The following is a 19,483-nucleotide window of genomic DNA, read 5'->3' on the forward strand; positions in this document are numbered from 1 at the left end:
ATGACAATATCTTCCACAGACTGTAATTTTATAATAACAGATTCGTTTTTTCAAAGGATGAAAAAACACAAAACGGATATGTCCACAAATGGGTATGAAGTTTTACGTGTGTTTGTGCGAATATCCATCTTGATCTGTTTTCCTATTGTATTTTATGTAAATGCAGACGTATACGTTTAAATGTTTTTGTTTTTTTTTTCAGTATAAGCTGATTTATCAAATAAACCACAAAAATGTGGTGTGAAACAGACCTTTGCGCTAGCCAGCAATTGCATATATGTAATCTACCAGGTGAATACACTCGCTGGATTAATAAGAGAACGCATGCACTTCTTTTGTAAAATGTTTTATTATAAAAACAAAATAAAAACACGAAGCGCCAGGTCTGACGGCAAAACGTAACACACACTGTTAGAGCCCAATCTTCTTAGGTGCAGCGCTGAGAGCTGTCGATCCCTCACCTGGAGGTCCAGCCTGACTGCCGCCACCTGAGCTGGTAAAATGTCCTGTATACGACGCTCTATTGCTGCTGCTGCTACGGCATATGTGGGACGCAGGGATTTCCAGATAAGGCTTTAGAATCTCGAAAGAAACAATCCTGCACACATCTTCTTGTGACACAGACTGATGGTACATCCCACATACACAAAATGCTTTAGAGTCTCAAAAAACAATAAAAACGACTGAGAAATTGCTTAAGAGCGTCTTGATTTGTCTGGCGCTATCAATCACTAAGCTACAGAATAATTGATAAAGTTTTACCATTTCAAACTGTTCTTGCAAATGCAGTGACGAAACAGCAGCAGAGACGTATCTGTGGTCATCAGAGTAGAGAGGTTTCTATCTCCCACGTACTAATCCGGTTTACCTGTGCCAGTTCATAGGAGCATGACAGCGTAGAAATCTGCAGATCATTCCAGCATTGGAGCTAATAAAACGGACATGGACAGAAGGCAGCTGGTGCTACATTTCCAATATTGGGGCCAGCACTGGGCCAGTTTGGGTCATGAGGTGTGACGAGATGATCTGAGTAATTTCGTGGAGTTTGGTAACAGAGGTGGCAATTTGGTGATCTGCCTGACTCTCGTATTAGATAGTCCAAGTGTCACCAGAAATGTAGGCAGAGGGAATAATGGTCTTGCAGATCTTTGGCTTAAGAGAAAGCGGAATGCCACCCCAATGGACCTCCGTAGAGGAGGCCAGGGGGAAGAGTTTCTCCTTTGGTCACTTGGTGATGGAATTACATGGCCGATGCCAGCTTTGCCGTTGCACGTGGACAGAAGTTGTAGGGTCCCATGAAGTTTGAGAGAGGGGCAGACAAGCTCAGTGCCTCACATGGGGCCATGTGATTTATGAATCCATCCCCAGCAGTGGCTAGTGCTTCTGTGTCTGTGAAAGGATGAAGAACGGTCAGAAAGGGATTTTATCACACATAGCTTTTATGTCTTTCTCTTAATTGCATTTTCATTACAAATTCTCAATTGCTATGTGTTATTTGGGCAAGTTGGGCATAAGATTAAAAAAAAAACGGAAATTTGGCAAAAATGTAGAAAATTTTGCAATTTTCAAACTTAATTTTTGTACACTTAAAAATCAGATAGTGCTGTCGCTCAAAATAGTTATTAAATAACACTTCCCACATGTCTGCTTTACATAACCACAATTTTGGAAACAATTTTTTTTGTTAGGACATTACAAGGGTTAAAAGTTGACCAGCGATTTCTTATTTTTCCAACAATTTCCAAAACCATTTTTTTTTTTTTTTAGAGACCACCTCACATTTGAAGTGAGTTTGGGGGCCAATATAACAGAAAATACTCAAAAGTGGCACCTTTCTAAAAACTGCACCCCTCAAAGTGCCACAAAACCACATTCAAGAAGTTTATTAACCCTTCAGGTGATTCACGAGAACTAAAGCAATGTGGAAGGAAAGAATGAACATTTTACTTTTTTTCATGAAAAAATTACTTTGGAACCATTATTTTATTTTCACAAGAGAATGAGAAAATGGACCACAAAATTTGTTGTGCAATTTCTCCTGAGTACGCCGATACCCCGTATGTCGGGGAAAGCCACTGTTTGGATGCATAGTAGGGCTCAGAAGGGAGGGGGCACCTTTAGACTTTTTGAACACAAAATTGGCTGGAATCAATGGTGGCGCCATGTCACGTTTGGAGATCCTCTGATGTACCTAACAGTGGAAACCCTGCAATTATAACTCCAACCCTAAATCCTAACTTCAGCCGCAACGCTAACCTTAATGGGAAAATGTAACTACATACATTTTTTATTATTTTTACCTAACTAAGGGGGATTTGATTTACTATTTTTTTTTTTATTTTGATCACTATGATAGGGGCTATTACAGTGATCAAAATGAACCAGCAAAATTTCCTATTGTTGCTGGGTTCCGGCCGACAGATCTCTGCGGGCGCATGTGCCTGCCGTTTTCTCCTGGAAAAAGACGCAGGCGGCTTGGGGGACTTCACGGGGGCATGCAGGGTGATCGTTGGACCCTATTTCTATCTCCTCTGATGTGAAATCACATCAGAGGAGATAGAAATTAAATGGGAAATCAGACTTTTCTTTTGCGTTCGCGGTTATACCGTTAACAGCGATCGCAACACCGGGTCAGTTTTTCCGCTTTATCTCTGTGAATCATGTTCTCTGGGGTCTCAGCTACCCCCAGCAGCCAAGACCCTGGAGAAATTCCAACTCTGGGGGGTGCTATACCCTTATTCCTCAGCGCCATTAATTAAGTAATTAATGGCACTGTTTTTTAAGTACCTTTAACTGCTGCCGTTAAGAGCGAATCAGCGGTCGTTAAAAAGATAAGTCATGGCTGTAGATCTCAAAAACTTACCAAATCTGCTCTTCAAGGTTTACTTGGGACTCTCTTTTCTACAAAGAAATAAAGATTGAATTTTAGTTGGTCTCCTGTACTCTAAGCAAGAAAATGTCCGTAAAACACTTTGAAAAGTCACAATTTTTTTGCGCAACGTGGGAAGTTCATCCATAGTAAAAATGTTACTCCAATACTTTACTGGAGTAGCTTTTCTAGCAAGGAGGCTAAGGCCACTGAGAAAACATACATCCTACTCTAAAATCCCCCTTCATTGAAACTGGCTTACATAACTGGGGTCCAATTCAATACGACTAGAGTTCCATATCTTCTGCACAGACGCAGTGAAGAAATCCTGGCTACCAAGCAGCCATGTCATAAAACACTGGTTTTTACATGTGTACCTAACCAGCTCTACTGGAGGCTGCCGGAAAGTGTTTATCATTTTACTCTATGCAGTAGAGGCTGCAAGGCTGCAGCACTAACCACTGAGCCACCGTGCCGCCCCTTTTTTTTTTTAATAGGTAAATGCATCTCTAAGCACTTTACCAAAGATATATGAAAATGTAATCAATACATGAGTGCCGATTCTTCAAGATTGGGGATTTACTCGCTGATTATGATAATGTCACAGAGTGACTGACCAGTGCGACACGACCAAACAATTGGTCGGTCACGAAACCGCAAAACATACAAGGGAACACTGTGGACACAATTGCAACGGTGGGCCCTGCGACAGAGAACGGGGAAACGGACAACTCCTGCAATCTCCTAAGGATGTGCCCTGATCTCCCTATACAGGTTTTTTCAAACTGTTGCCGAACAGGATAGCTTAGCCCTCGCTTGCCCTGCACCTATCCCTAAGTAGGGAATTGGCAAGTGAGGACACTGGTACCACCGCTGCACTAATACAACATAAGGTAAGGATAGACAGACAGCAAAAGAAACGGTAACAAAAATACAACACTTAGTTTTCTGCTGTAAAGCACCACACAGCAGGATCACGATACCAGATAAACCATAAACAGCTGAGGAACCACTACTCCTTCCTGCAGCTAGGTCGCTGTAGCATGAACTCTAACACGACGGTAAGCTGCATCAGGTGACCTCTTGAAGGATGGTGGGAGTGATCACCACCCACATCAGCTAACCCAGCAGAAATGTAGTTACACCAGCAGACCAGCGGGGGAAAACCTGCATTAACCCCCAATGGCCTGAAAGAAAAAGTTTATATGCGAGAATCCAGATCTGCCACAGATCCAAAAATGAATCGTGACAAATGTGGGGGCGTAGTAGAGACAGACGTTCCTGATTCATGAAGAAGTGCTTCTTCATGAATCTAGAGTGTCTGATGAGCGGTGTGCACCACACCACACATCTTACTCCAGTGAGTTATTTGGCGTATGAAATGCTACAGCTCTCATGAATTACACGAGCTGTGGTGTCACGCCCCAGCTATACCAATTTTGACGTGAAAACGCAGAAAAAAATTGAAAAAATTTTGGTGCAACTCTGAGCTATGACATCAAAGCTTTTACATCACTTTTTTTACGTGTAAAAGATTTGATGAATCGAGGCCAGAATCTTGAATCAAAAAATTACATGTTAAAAGATGTTAAATTCTTTGTTTTCTTTCTTTTCCTGTTGTTGTTTCAATTATTATTATTTATTGTATAAATGACAAATAACCATGCCCCATGTGAACTGCATTGTATTTTACATGGTATGCATAGCTTACCCATCTTCTAGTATCCATAATTGTACTCCATCTTGTTATCTTTACCACACATCTAAGTGGTCTGTATAACCCCTTCCCCCTTTTATGACCTCTGCTTAACTCTGTGCATTTGGCCTGGCAGTCACACCCCACTTTCACTCACACCTGATTGTGTTTAGCTGCATATATATTCAGCACCATGGGTCTGCTCCAGACGTAGTCGGCTCCATCCAATTCAAAATCCTATTTCAAAGTACTATTTCTAAGTACTGTTGAATTAGACTAGAATTGGACAGGAATTGACTGGAAGGTAACGGACTATAACACCACAACAATGTTTCGCCCTCTTTTTACTATCACCCCCATACTACTCTATTTCTCCCTAACTCCTGCAATCCCCCCTTCTAGTAAGGAACTATTCATCTCCCCCTCCATTCTCCCCAGCCACCTAACCTTCTCCTCACAACTGTTCCTCCCCATACAATCCTTTTTCTCCAGACATGCACGGCCACATCATGTCCTATCCTCCCACCTTCTAATGCTCCGTTTACTACTCCTCATTGCTGGCGACATATCCCCAAATCCTGGCCCCCCTCAACACATCCCTACACTCACTTCTACCACCCTGCCACGATCCTCTACACGTCTTCGCAACCATGACAACCTCATACCTATTCATCCAGCCCCCACTCCCCCAACCCCCTTACCTGGAGCCCAATGGAACGCACGCTCTTTCTGCAACAAGCTATCATTTATCCATGACCTCTTTATCACCAACAAACTCTCCTTCCTCGCCATCACTGAAACCTGGCTCACTCCCTCTGACACAGCCTCACCAGCTGCGCTCTCCTATGGCGGACTCCATCTCTCTCACACCCCTCGCCCCAGCAATAAACGTGGTGGAGGAGTTGGCTTGCTCCTGTCTGATACTTGCTCTTTTACCCCAATTCCTCTGCCACCCTCCGCTACTCTTCCCTCGTTCGAGGTGCACTCCGTCCGCATCCATTCCCCCTCCAACTGGCTGTCATCTACCGCCCCCCAAAACTAGCCATCTCCACCTATCTCGACCACTTCAACACCTGGCTACTCCATTTCCTTTCTGCTGACATCCCCACCATCATCATGGGCGACTTCAACATCCCTATTGACACTTCCACCCCGACTGCCTCTAAACTCCTATCACTCACGGCTTCCCTTGGCCTCACTCAATGGTCCTCTGCGGCCACTCACAAAGATGGTCACACGCTGGACCTTATCTTCACCCGTCTCTGTTCCCTCACTAATCTCAATAACTCACCCCTCCCCCTGTCTGACCACAACCTACTGACATTCTCTTCCCTCTCCTCTCCTGCTGCGCAACCCCCGCTCCATAATATCGCTCACCCTCGCAGGAATCTCAAACACCTCAATTTACAATCACTCTCTGAATCCCTTCTCCCTCTTACAGACATAGCTTTCCTTCATGACACAGGTGCTGCTGCCACTTTTTATAACACCACAATAACAGCAACACTTGATTCGGCCGCCCCCCTCATGCAGAGCAAAACTTGAACAATCAACAGGCAGCCCTGGCTGACCAGCCTGACCAAAGAACTGCGACGGGTTTCTAGGGCCGCTGAGCGGAGATGGAAGAGAACCCATTCTACTGAGCACTTCAATGCATACAAGCAGTCCCTTGCCAGCTTTAAGTCCACGCTCTCTGCCGCAAAACAAACTTACTTCACATCTCTCATATCCTCCCTGTCTCATAACCCTAAACAGGTCTTCAACACTTTCAATTCTCTACTCCGTCCCACAGCACGTCCTCCCCTTCCTCTCATCTCTGCTGAAGACTTTGCCTCCTTCTTTAAGAAGAAGATCGATACAATCAGACAAAACTTTGGCCCGCACCCCCCAATGCCCCTCTCAGCCCTGTTCTGCAAAAGCCAGCTTCTCCACCATGACAGAAGATCAGCGCTCCACCCTTCTGTCAAAATCACACCTCACCACTTGTGCTCTCGACCCACTCCCGTCTCACCTCATCCCTAACTTGGCCACAGTCCTCATCCCATCTCTAACACACCTTTTCAACCTTTCATTTACAAATGGTGTCTTTCCCTCATCCTTCAAACATGCCTCAATCACACCCATCCTCAAAAAGCCCTCCCTTGACCCATCCTCTGTGTCTAACTATCGCCTAATATCTCTTCTCCCTTATGCCTCAAAACTACTGGAACAGCATGTATATCTTGAACTGTCCTCCCACCTCTCCTCCTGTTCCCTCTTTGACCGGTTACAATCTGGCTTCCGACCGCATCACTCAACTGAAACTGCCCTAACTAAAGTCACTAACGACTTACCAACCGCCAAGAGCAAGCGACACTACTCTGTCCTCCTCCTGGACCTGTCCTCTGCCTTCGACACCGTAGACTATTCCTTCCTGCTACAGATTCTCTCATCTCTTGGCATCACAGACCTGGCCCTATCCTGGATCTCATCATACCTAACGGACAGAACATTCACTGTCTCCCTCTCACACACCTCCTCACCTCGCACCCTGTCTGTCGGTGTTCCCCAAGGCTCCGTCCTAGGACCCCTACTATTCTCCATCTATACCTTCGGCTTGGGACAGCTCATAGAATCCCACGGTTTGCAGTATCACCTCTACGCCGATGACACGCAGATCTACCTATCTGGACCCGACCTCGCCTCCTTACTGACTGAAATCCCACAATGTCTGTCTGCTATCTCAGCCTTCTTCTCTGCTCGCTTTCTCAAACTGAACATGGACAAAACAGAATTCATCATCTTTCCCCCATCTCACTCTACCCCTCCACCAGACCTATCCATCAATGTCAACGGCTGTTCTCTTTCCCCAGTCCCGCACGCTCGGTGCCTTGGGGTGATCCTCGACTCTGCGCTCTCTTTCAAACCACATATCCAAGCCCTCGTCTCCTCCTGCCGCCTCAAACTCAAAAATATTTCCCGGATCCGCTCATTCCTCAAACACGAAACGACAAAAACACTAGTGCACGCTCTTATCTCCCGCCTCGACTACTGCAACCTCCTACTCTCTGGCCTCCCCTCTAGCACTGTGGCACCACTCCAGTCCATCCTACACTCTGCTGCCCGACTAATCCACCTGTCTCCCCGCTACTCCCCAGCCTCCCCCCCTATGCCAGGCCCTTCACTGGCTTCCTATCGCCCAGAGGATCCAATTCAAAACACTAACCATGACATACAAAGCCATCCACAACCTGTCTCCTCCATACATCTGTGACATGGTCTCTAGGTACCTACCCGCACGCAACCTTCGATCATCTCAAGATCTCCTTCTCTACTCCCCCCTTATCTCCTCTTCCCACAACCGCATACAAGACTTCTCCCGTGCTTCCCCCATACTCTGGAACTCCCTGCCGCAACACATCAGACTCTCACCATCAACGGAAACCTTCAAGAAGAACCTGAAGACCCACCTGTTCCGGCAAGCCTACAGCCTGCAATTATCCTCGGTCTACCACCGCACGACCTGCTCTACCCCCTCCTACTGTATCCTCACCCATCCCTGTAGACTGTGAGCACTTGCGGGCAGTGTCCCCTCTCCTTATGTACTTGTGCGTCCCTTGTCTTACACTTGTTTATTATTCTTGTATATATTACACTTGTCTATAATTCCCCTTTTGACATGTAAAGCGCCATGGAATAAATGGCGCTGTATAAATGCATAATAATAATAATAATAACCAGGATGAGCATTTAGCAGCAACTATACACTCACTGGCCACTTTATTAGGTACACCTGTCCAACTGTGTGTTAAGACTTAATTTCTAATCAGCCAATCACATGGCGGCAACTCAGTGCATTTAGGCATGTAGACATGGTCAAGACAATCTCCTGCAGTTCAAACCGAGCATCAGTAAGGGGAAGAAAGGTGATTTGAGTGCCTTTGAACGTGGCATGATTGTTGGTGCCAGAAGGGCTGGTCTGAGAATTTCAGAAACTGCTGATCTACTGGGATTTTCACGCACAACCATCTCTAGGGTTTACAGAGAATGGTCCGAAAAAGAAAAAAAATCCAGTGAGCGGCAGTTCTGTGGCCAGAAATGCCATGTTGATGCCAGAGGTCAGAGGAGAATGGGCAGACTGGTTCGAGCTGATAGAAAGGCAACAGTGACTCAAATTGCCACCCGTTACAACCAAGGTAGGCAGAAGAGCATCTCTGAACGCACAGTGCGTCGAACTTTGAGGCAGATGGGCTACAGCAGCAGAAGACCACACTGGGTACCACTCCTCTCAGCTAAGAACAGGAAACTGAGGCTACAATTTGCACAAGCTCATCGAAATTGGACAGTAGAAGATTGGAAAAACGTTGCCTGGTCTGATGAGTCTCGATTTCTGCTGCGACATTCGGATGGTAGGGTCAGAATTTGGCGTAAACAACATGAAAGCATGGATCCATCCTGCCTTGTATCAACGGTTCAGGCTGGTGGTGGTGGTGTCATGGTGTGGGGAATTTTTTCTGGGCACTCTTTGGGCCCCTTGGTACCAATTGAGCATCGTTGCAACGCCACAGCCTACCTGAGTATTGTTGCTGACCATGTCCATCCCTTTATGACCACAATGTACCCAACATCTGATGGCTACTTTCAGCAGGATAATGCGCCATGTCATAAAGCTCGAATCATCTCAGATTGGTTTCTTGAACATGACAATGAGTTTACTGTACTCAAATGGCCTCCTCAGTCACCAGATCTCAATCCAATAGAGCATCTTTGGGATGTGGTGGAACGGGAGATTCGCATCAGGGATGTGCAGCCGACAAATCTGCGCCAACTGTGTGATGCCATCATGTCAATATGGTCCAAAATCTCTGAGGAATGCTTCCAGCACCTTGTTGAATCTCTGCCACGAAGAATTGAGGCAGTTCTGAAGGCAAAAGGGGGTCCAACCCCTTACTAGCATGGTGTACCTAATAAAGTGGCCAGTGAGTGTAGTTTACATTTTACCCACTTGGTCGGCCTCTGACGGTGCCTTCGCAGATCTCTCTGGAACATACATCATGTTGAACCTTATACACCCGCCTGTACCTGCAAAAGAAAGTAAAAACATATCTTCAATCCATATAAGACTATAAACAGGGAAATAGTAGGGCTGATTTCCGATTTTGGAAAGAAATCTGTTCGCGCATAATGCCATACACCTTTTAATCCACTACTTCTACTTCCTAATTGAGGGGATGTCCTAATACGGGGTATCACCTCCACATCTGATGGCATGGACAGTGGTGACTGCACTATGGAAACAAGTCAAGTCACCATCATAGCTCACAAGCCTTCATCCCCCACGGCCATATCATTGGGTGATTTCACAATGCAAAAACAGGTCCAACATATTGGCATGGCAACCGAGATCCACATTACTACGCAAATTGACTGTGGGCCCGATTCATCAAAGCTTTCACCCCAGAATTCTGGTATAAAAGCTTTGAAAAGGTGAAGTTGGGCCTAGATTTTGTGACTTTTGGCGCCTTAACATCAGTTTCTCCCAGCTCTGCTAAAATGGGTCATGCTAAGGTGCGAAGGGGGCAGAACAGCCTAATTCCTGACAAGCTGTGGCGTTCAGTAAGCAAGAGATCTCACGGAGACAGACCACTCGTCAGGCGCCCCAGACATATCTCCATGAATCAGGAGCGTCTGACTCCAGCCTGCCCCGTCAGAATTCAGAACTATTTAAAGCTGTGAATGTAATAATTTCTGAAAAATCTGGAAGCCATTCTAGAAAATTTTACTGTTTGGCAACTTTGGAAAACTATGTCAGATAATGCACTTCAGAGCGCCTTTTCCATCTCATTTTCTGGCACGCTTGTTCCTGATTGTTTCCCTGTGTAAACATTTGGACAATCACCCAAGGAATTACCAAAACGCTCGTTCATCAGATAACAATGATTTTATGCGGCTTTAAATCAAGTCATCATCGTCAGCACATGTCCGCCTGTAAGGAGGTGACGTTCTGCCAATAACGAGCACTAAATATGGGGCACAACAATCTTATTGGCATATTAACGTAAAGGTCCCCCATACATATTAGACTAACGTCAGCCAAACCCACCGATGACGAGGGGTTCAGGCTAATGTGTATGGGGTCTATGACAGATGACGTCGGAAGAGCTCCCAAGGACCAGGCATGTCCCATTTCAGACTGCTGATCCCCTTGTTCTCTAGGAGATAGGCCGCCATCAGAGATGTCTGTCAGCGTGTCTCATACAGAACACATGCGCTCCTGTGTACGGCAGAGGCAATCACCATGGCTTCCGGCCGAGCAATGGTTCCTCTGACAGCTATCTGTCGGGTGTGGGGGCTTTGCTATCTGTCGGGTGTGGGGGCTTTGCTATCTGTCGGGTATGTGGGCAGTCTTTCTGCCCATCCTCTTTATGTCTGTTTGATAATATAAGCTCTAGTCATTGCTCACAGATTTCTGTACTTTCTGTAGCCCCCCGTCTCTATGGACCACGTCACTTTATACTGTTGTCATAGTTTCTCATGCCTGCAAATAAAATCTGTTTGATACTAAACAAAGCAGTAAATTTAGGTTCTTAGTTTGAAGAGCACGAGGCGAGTAAATATTGGCATGATAAATCTCTTTGATCCCAGAAACATTCATATTTGTTAGCCATTTGTGTAGTGTGCAACGTCTCCGGCCAACTTAGACAAAGGCCCTGGAGAGAATCCACACTCCCCGCGCTGTGCTTTTAATGGAACAGTCCGTTCCACACCTTACATGTGATGACAGGAGGGTGCAATGATGTAGTGGGGGGTTAATTACTTACAGGTGGTGGCACACGCCTCCCTCCCACACCGGATGTGACAGCGTTTCCGAGTAGAGTCTTGTGCAGGCAAACGATTCTTTCCTGCAGGCTGGAGAACAAAGATGTCAGCCCCTGTAACCGCTCGCACACTTACATGTTCCAACACACAAAGCTGCGGCCCACACAATCGCATTACGGCCCTGGCAGCCAAATGACTCACAACGTCTCCAGTGACCCATCCATATCCACACTGTGTAACATCACTGCCCTCGCGGCTGGACCTCACCAGCGGGGAGCAGCCCGGAGACTTATACTGGAGAATTGAAGTCAATCATCGGAATATTCTCAATAAAAATCGTTTGAGGTCTTTTATTCCTGCAGCTGCAGATGCGATACACAGTCACGCAATATATCGACAGTGCTGTGAGCCACTCCAGATACAGGGAGACTCAGCGGGAGAGGTTAGGGATTCATGTCACGTCTACAACAGGTGTGAAACAACCTGTATACTCGCTGTCGCTTGCAGTTTATCTGCGCTGTCCCTTATTGTGCTTTATAAAGTTGTAAAGCTTTTTTTTTTTTTATAGTACATGCACACAGGGCACATATACAGTGGATAGGGTAGCATGGTGGCTCAGTGATTAGCACTGGGCAACATCTGCCAGAAGTTTGTATGTTCTCCCCATATTTCTGTGAGTTTATTGTTGCAATGGAGTCTGAGAGCAGCATGATGTAGGGGCATTGAGCCTGATTCCAGTGATGTATCACTTATTGGTCTGCTTGTAACAGTTTTGATAGAATCCCTGTTTTCTCTGCTGTAGATGTAGCAGTGCTATGAAAGATGAGCTCTGTATAACCCCGCCCACACCTCTGATTGACATTCCTGTTTACATAGGCAGAAAGCTGCCAATCAGTGGTGAGGACAGGGTTGCACAGATTATCTGGACTTCCTAGCATGCGACACCTAGTCCTGATGATAAAATACTGATTGGATGGAAACTGCATAGAAACTGATGAGCGAGTGACACCCCACATGATGCTGCTCTCAGATTAAATATAAAAAAAATGCTGACAGAGTGCCTTTAAAGGGAGTGTGTTGACGCACATGCTGGACCTCTGCTCCATTCATTGTTTATGGTACCACTGGAGAAAGCCAAGCACAATGCGCCACTATTAAGAGCAGTCCCATAGACAATCATATGAATAGGGGATAAGAATAACCCTTTAACACTGTTGATACTGGTTCCTGTGATTGCCACTAATACATCTATAATGATATTGGGTTGTGTACCAGAATCACAAAGCATAAGTAGGTTATTAAACCATATAGAAGTAGCATCTGCCCGACTTACTGAAATGAGATGACGAGCTTCAGTCATGTCTGTTTCTGTACATACATAAAGTACATACCTAGCTGACATTGCTGCCCTTTATATCCAGGTGGGCAGTCACAGATTTCTCCATTCACACAGGTTCCTCCATTACTACACGGAGTTTCCAAGCAGCCTCTCCGGGTACCTGTGAGACAAGAATCACATATGCTATGTGTAAGTGTTTGCAAGGGTTTTATTTTATCTCCAGCTGCTTAAAATTCTTCTTTATTGAATTGGTTTAAAATGGACACATCATGAATCTCTCCATATTACCAAACCAGGTTAGAACGAGATGAGGCTACGCGTTTCGACCTACATGGTCTTTGTCACAGCCATGTGACAAAGACCATGTAGGTCGAAACGCGTAGCCTCATCTCGTTCTAACCTGGTTTGGTAATATGGAGAGATTCATGATGTGTCCATTTTAAACCGATTCAATAAAGAAGAATTTTAAGCAGCTGGAGCTGAACTTTCTCTTTTCCTAATTGTCGACGTTGGTCTGTACGGAGCTCCATGTTACTGCGTCTGCTTACTGGTGAGCTGGCTTCCTTTTCGTTCATCAGTTTTAGTTTATCATGTGGCCATAACATAACACATCTGTTCCATTAACCCAAACATTAAAGGGGTTCTCCAGTGTAGAAAACCTATTTTTATACACCCGATCAGGAATTCAGAGTTAATAGAGGGGGTCTTGTTTTAAGAATATGTACCGTAACTCTGGGCTACAAAGTGTGTCTATCGCTGCATTACACTGACTATTGATTTAAAGGGGCTTTCCAGTTTTAGGAAACCCCTATCTCCCGACTGCAGCTTTCCTCCTCTGTTACCCACTGAGCTCAGTTATTGGCTACTGTGATGTCAGCGCTCCAGAAAATAACAGACACCAGGGGCAGCGGTGGAAACTCAGCGCTGGACACAAGGAAGGTGCGTAAAGCCCAGTTTATTATTTAAAAATACATTTCTGCTGGGAAAAAGCGTTTCCTATAAAGAGATTGTCCACCACTTTATCAGAAACTAGCTGAAGAGCCCGCCGCTGCCCGGGCATAGTAACTAACTGTGGTTAGTTATAGCAAATTATAATTATCCTCCATCCCATAGTCCTGTGCCCATATACCCATCATACATATCCACGATCCCATAGGCCCGTGCCCATGTACCCATCATACATATCCACGATCCCATAGGCCCGTGCCCATATACCCATCATACATATCCTCCGTCCCATGCCCATATACCCGTCATACATATCCTCCATCCCGTAGTCCCGTGCCCATATACCCATCATACATATCCGCCATCCCATAGTCCGGTGCCCATATACCCGTCATACATATCCTCCATCCCACAGTCCAGTGCCCATATACCCATCACACATCCTCCATCCCATAGTCCCGTGCTCATATACCCGTCATACATATCCTCCATCCCATAGTCCAGTGCCCCTATACCCATCACACATCCTCCATCCCATAGTCAACCATTATGACATCATAATCAGCGGTGGGGCTTGCAACCTATGACATCAGCATCGCCATGGCAACCATTATGACATCATAATGAGGGGCAGGGCTTGATACACACACACTTTTTCCCCATTATGTAGATAGGGGCAAAATTGTTTGGTGAATTGGAACGCGCGGAGTTAAAATTTCGCCTCACAACATAGCCTAGGACACTCTCGGGGTCCAGAAGTGTGACTGTGCCAAATTTTGTGGCTGTAGCTGCGACGGTGCAGATGCCAATCCCGGACATACACACACACATACATACATACTCTATATACATACACACACTTGAGCTTTATATATTAGATGACCTATCCTTAGGTCATGGTCCGACACCCACTACCAATGCTGACCAGCTGATTTTGGAGCCAGTGGCTGCAACAGCCACTGCTCAATTGAGGAGCTGCTCTATGTTCTGATAATGGGTGAAGCAGTGTATAGCCTGATGAAGGCAGACACTGAAACGCACGTCAGGGTGGATGTATCCAAGGGACGGTCCTCACTTGTATCAGGTAATATTTACATCAGCACTTCATACAGCAGCAGGTTACCTACACAATAATTATCCTTTTTGACATTAACCCCCAATGGCCTGAAAGGAAAAAGTTTTAATATGAAACGCCAAATCTGTCACAGATCCAAAAATGGATTGTGACATATGCACTTTCTAAATTTGCATTTACAATTTATGATGTGTCCATTAACTCTGCTGCTATTATTTATACATATTAATATTTGCCTTGTCCCTTGTGTGCTGCGTCTGCTTTTTCACTGGTCATTCTTTCCCACCTCTACCTCATTTTAATGTTTCTTGTAATAGGAATAAAGTTGTAATTTTTTCATCTATTTTGGGCTTTTAAATTTTTTTTTTTTTGTTTCTTAAGTATTTTTACTAGTCACCTGGGCTCGAGCTGCCTGTTACATACCATCTCTACTGCTTTGCTCAGCGTCTTGCAGTTGAAGTGCTTGTCTAACGGGGATGGGGGATTCATCAGAATTTTCTACTCTGATAGGAGCTTCAGGTTCTTAAAGAAAAAAATCATTAAAACAATAAAAAAGGGTTTTCTCATATGTTCTTTTGCATATGTGACTGGTTCTGTGTAAAATTCTTATCACCTTTAGTGATATTGATGGACCTATTGCCTTGATGACTAAATTTGGCAGTGATACGTTTTCGGCCATCTGTCAGTTCCGTGAACCTATAATGAGAAGAACAGAGGAATATGTCATAGACTTTAAAGGTGACCATTCACATCAAATATCAGATGAACAGCTCTTTCCTGAACCCCTAATACACATGAAAGCTCAGCCTGGCACAGCGTGCACGTGTGTTTTTTTGGGGACAGGAGCGTAAAACCCACCATACACAGGTGTCGGTCATATGATCTGGGCAATCTCTCCCATACACAGAAACGCTTGTTCAGCCAGGCGCTAATGTATTCACTATGAGAGAGCCTCTGCCAGACATCTCTGGTAATGGCTTATCTCAAGGAGAACAAAAGAATCGGTAGTCCAACATCGGACATGCTGGATCACTGACTCCCCCGATGATCACATCTCCGGTGACCCCACACACATTAGACAGTTGGCTCAACCCAACGATATTTATGGCTTTGGCTGACATTAAGATACTGAGAGACACCTCACTTCTAGGGAAAACAAGATGGTTGTTTGAAATCACACCATCTGTCGGGGGAGAAGTCAGATTTTTCTGATCCCGACGGAGTGCTCTTGGAAAATGTGCAGGTGGACCATTACGATTGTAATAAAAATTGCAAACATAATGAGTGCAATAGGGTCTTCTCTAGGTTAAAATGAGGAACAGAGGCAGAGAAAAATGTTCAACTGATAAGGTTGTGGAACTCCTGTGTTAGCTTGAAAAACTTGGCTGTTGCTTATCCACAAATGGTATACCATATGGAAACTGGACAAAGGTGGAGGTAAATCAAAGCTGCCAAAGGTATAAGATGCAGTAGGAGACCGTAGAGATGTAAATGCAGTTTTTATTAATCAACGCGTTTCAAACCACATTTACTTCTTCCTCAGGACAAACCACAATAATAAGAAACACAATAACTCACATCTTGTCAGCCGTACTTTCCATATTGGTGGACCTCAACTCACTCTCATGTTTACCTGTGGGCTTGTGGAGTCTCGACTGGAGGAGGACCCCTTTCTGTTAGCATGCGTATTTCTGGAGGAGTCTGTGGTGGAGGTCTGTTCCGTAAAATCCTAGGAGGTGTCCACCTGGGCTCCTGAGGTCCCTCCCTCTGCACTGCAGAAAATAGAGTAAATAATATGTGCCAGAGCTCCATATTAGCAGATCATTATTGTCTCCTCCCATAGTTTCATCCTTACATGTCTGTATCCGTAGAGTCTTTGGCTCACTATTCACAGGGCCTTGTGGAGTATTACGCAGAGTAGTCGCAGTAATACGGTATCTCTGGCCGGGCTGTAGGTCTCGTACAGTATATGATGTCAGCTTTCCGTTAGGCATATATCGACTCTTGGTGCTGTGATTTTGTGTTACATTGAATATGTATCCATCAACAGAGCCGTCAGGGGGTGAATCCCAGTTTAAGTGCACAGTGCTTGTAGTGACCAGAACAGCCGAGAAGTTACTGGGAGGAAGTGGTCCTGGTGAGCAGGAGGCGGACACTGTTACTGACATGGCTGATGTTTGGAAAGTATAATAATTTACATGTTCACTTTACTAATAATATATACTGTACATAAACATTCCCAACATTCCATATTATTCGAACATTAGTAAATGCTTTTATTGTCTTACGTGTCCAGGCTGTCAGGGGTACACTGGGCAGGCTTTCTGAAGATGGGTTGCCAGGGTCAGAAGTGCTTAAAGTACTGATTTGAATGGAATATTTTTCGCCAGGCAGTAAATCTCTGTGGAGAGAAGATTAAGTTATACATTTTATTCTGTTACAAATTCTTGTTCTAAAGCCAACAATAAATAACGTGCATAATGCATATATAATGTAAAGTTGTCATATTGGGCTTGGTCCAACACCTAGCTAATGTCACCCTGGTCTATGGACAGATTGGTCCAAAAGTGGAGATCATATTGGGGCTGTGGGCCGACGTTGTTACACTACTGCAATTATCATAGAATATGTGACCAGCATGTAGATCACGTGGGCAGAAAGAAATACATATGGCTGGGATGTGCTATTGGAGAGGGCTGAAATAAGGTTAGAAATTAGACCATATGAAACGGCAAAAGACGTTGTAAAAGGTTTTAGGCGAGTGGCGTAGGTCAAAGTGGCACCACCAGTCACCAGTGGGTATAACCTTTGACTGATCACCATAATAAACTCACTATACTGATCAAGAAGTTAACGTAAAAAAAAAAAAAAGAATCTTGCTTCACTAAGTGTTACACATTGCCATAGATGAGTTGTAGAAATGAGCAAGCATCATTATTTTCAAAACGTGACTACACATCCCCTCGCATCCTGAGACATGACACCCTGTAAGATCATCATAACGCTGCTAATCATAGGTTTTGATGGTTGATCCTCTTTTAGATAGAAGTTAAGTCTGTGCACATGTTGCAGAGTTTTCCACAGCATATCTGCTACATTTTATTCAGACTTATATAGAAGCACATAGAGAAAAAAAGTATATGCACACAAATAGGGATCACCACACAATAATGTGATAAAAAAATATCAGTTTTATTGTAGTAACACAACAAGCAAACACTGTGTTTAAAAACAATTAAAAAAGTCTGAACAAACAGACACACATGGCAAAACAAAGACAATGGGTCATATTAATGAATAGCTAAATACTTTAACCGTTCAATCAAATAACAAATACCTGCTGATTTCATAGTCTAGGGTCAACAATTGCATTCATAATTATAATCATAATATCATAGTGCTGTTTGCAACTATACCAGGATATTTAAATATCAAATCCTATGAATAAATTCTGTGGTTACATAGAGAATACAGCCAAATAGAATGCCATAAAAACCATGTGAGCAACATGTTACCAATAAACCAGATTCAAAAAGTATGAACCACAAGACCCCTTTCCTGGTATTGATGTCTGATGACATTTGTAGTTACATCTTGGCGCCCGCGCATTGGAGATCATTGCGCTTGCGCATTTACACCTGTCTGGCGCCTTCTGATGGAGTAAGAATTGAACTGGCAACACATTCAGGCGCTTGCGCATTGGGAATTGAGGCCTAGTGAGGGCATATTCATGCAACTTCCGCCGGTACACCCAGGCGCCTGCGCATTGGCAGTGATAGGACGCCGACTCATTAAGTCCAGGATTGATTTTCCTCTCTACACAAAAAAAAGCTCAGCTGGTAAGAGTTATCATTAGCTTTATGTGTATATATTAAGGACCGCAACAGAGCATAACACTGACCTTGAGAAAGACACATTACTGTGTCGATACGCGTGGGTTTGGGGGTCCCATGTAAGTTAGCCATTGGCCTGCTTGTCCTCAGAAACCAGGTGATATCATACCAGGAAAGGGGTCTTGTGGTTCATACTTTTTGAATCTGGTTTATTGGTAACATGTTGCTAACATGGTTTTTTATGGTATTCTATTTGGCTGTAGTCTCTATGTAACCACAGAATTTATTCATAGGATTTGATATTTAAATATCCTTTGTAAAGGGTTAAATCCGCCCTGGCTCTGCAGGAAGAATTTCTGCATGAATTTTCATCAATGTGGACATGAGATTTGTTGAAATCTCATTTATTTTGCTAGTACAGTATTACGCTGTAGATTCTGCGGATGCATACCCTTGCAGAAAATCTGCACCGCATACATAATATGTGTGACACTTTTCTAAGGCCGGGTGGCCACGATCTGGAACTAGCAGCACTATGGATGCAGCGTATGATCGCCATATCTAAAGCGCTTGCTTCTATTGAACGCAGGTAAATCCACATGTGTTCCCTGAACCGTGCGGATTCACCGCGTCCATTACATTTCTATTGATGCAATTTCTCTAGCGGAGACTAGCGTCTCCACAAGAGAGATTGACATGCTGCGGTCTGGAGAGACGCGCCACACGTCAGTCTCCACGGGTGATCCGCAGGCATATGTGCACAAATAGTGAACATGGGATTTCTAGCTGGCCAGCCGTCAAACCCGCAGCAATTACTGATGGTGGGCACATAACCTAAGTGATGTAGTATATGATGGCGCTATATAATTAAAGATTAATATATTTTTCTCAATTCGACACACCTCTTAAACCAGGTGTAATCTAT

The 19,483-nt window shown here is 44.5% G+C and overlaps 1 protein-coding gene across 3 annotated transcripts in view; it reads right to left on the reverse strand.

Annotated features, from left to right (window-relative positions):
- Nucleotides 1-330: 330 nt before the first annotated feature.
- SNED1 (sushi, nidogen and EGF like domains 1) overlaps nucleotides 331-19,483 on the reverse strand; it is a 274,182-nt gene continuing 255,029 nt past the window's right edge. For all 3 annotated transcript variants that reach the window (XM_073581216.1, XM_073581215.1, XM_073581214.1), the window contains 10 exons: nucleotides 17,014-17,126; nucleotides 16,581-16,859; nucleotides 16,359-16,497; nucleotides 15,339-15,421; nucleotides 15,149-15,247; nucleotides 12,755-12,862; nucleotides 11,366-11,453; nucleotides 9,550-9,626; nucleotides 2,864-2,901; nucleotides 331-1,389 (listed from right to left, as the gene is read on the reverse strand). In XM_073581216.1, the coding sequence (XP_073437317.1) occupies nucleotides 2,876-2,901; nucleotides 9,550-9,626; nucleotides 11,366-11,453; nucleotides 12,755-12,862; nucleotides 15,149-15,247; nucleotides 15,339-15,421; nucleotides 16,359-16,497; nucleotides 16,581-16,859; nucleotides 17,014-17,126 (1,012 nt within the window). In that variant the 3' untranslated portion in view covers nucleotides 331-1,389; nucleotides 2,864-2,875. The remainder of the gene's footprint in view (nucleotides 1,390-2,863; nucleotides 2,902-9,549; nucleotides 9,627-11,365; nucleotides 11,454-12,754; nucleotides 12,863-15,148; nucleotides 15,248-15,338; nucleotides 15,422-16,358; nucleotides 16,498-16,580; nucleotides 16,860-17,013; nucleotides 17,127-19,483) is intronic.

The sequence above is a fragment of the Dendrobates tinctorius genome, unplaced genomic scaffold (genome assembly GCF_039654945.1).
Source record: "Dendrobates tinctorius isolate UK_male_01 unplaced genomic scaffold, ASM3965494v1 ptg000069l, whole genome shotgun sequence".
NCBI lineage: Eukaryota > Metazoa > Chordata > Amphibia > Anura > Dendrobatidae > Dendrobates > Dendrobates tinctorius.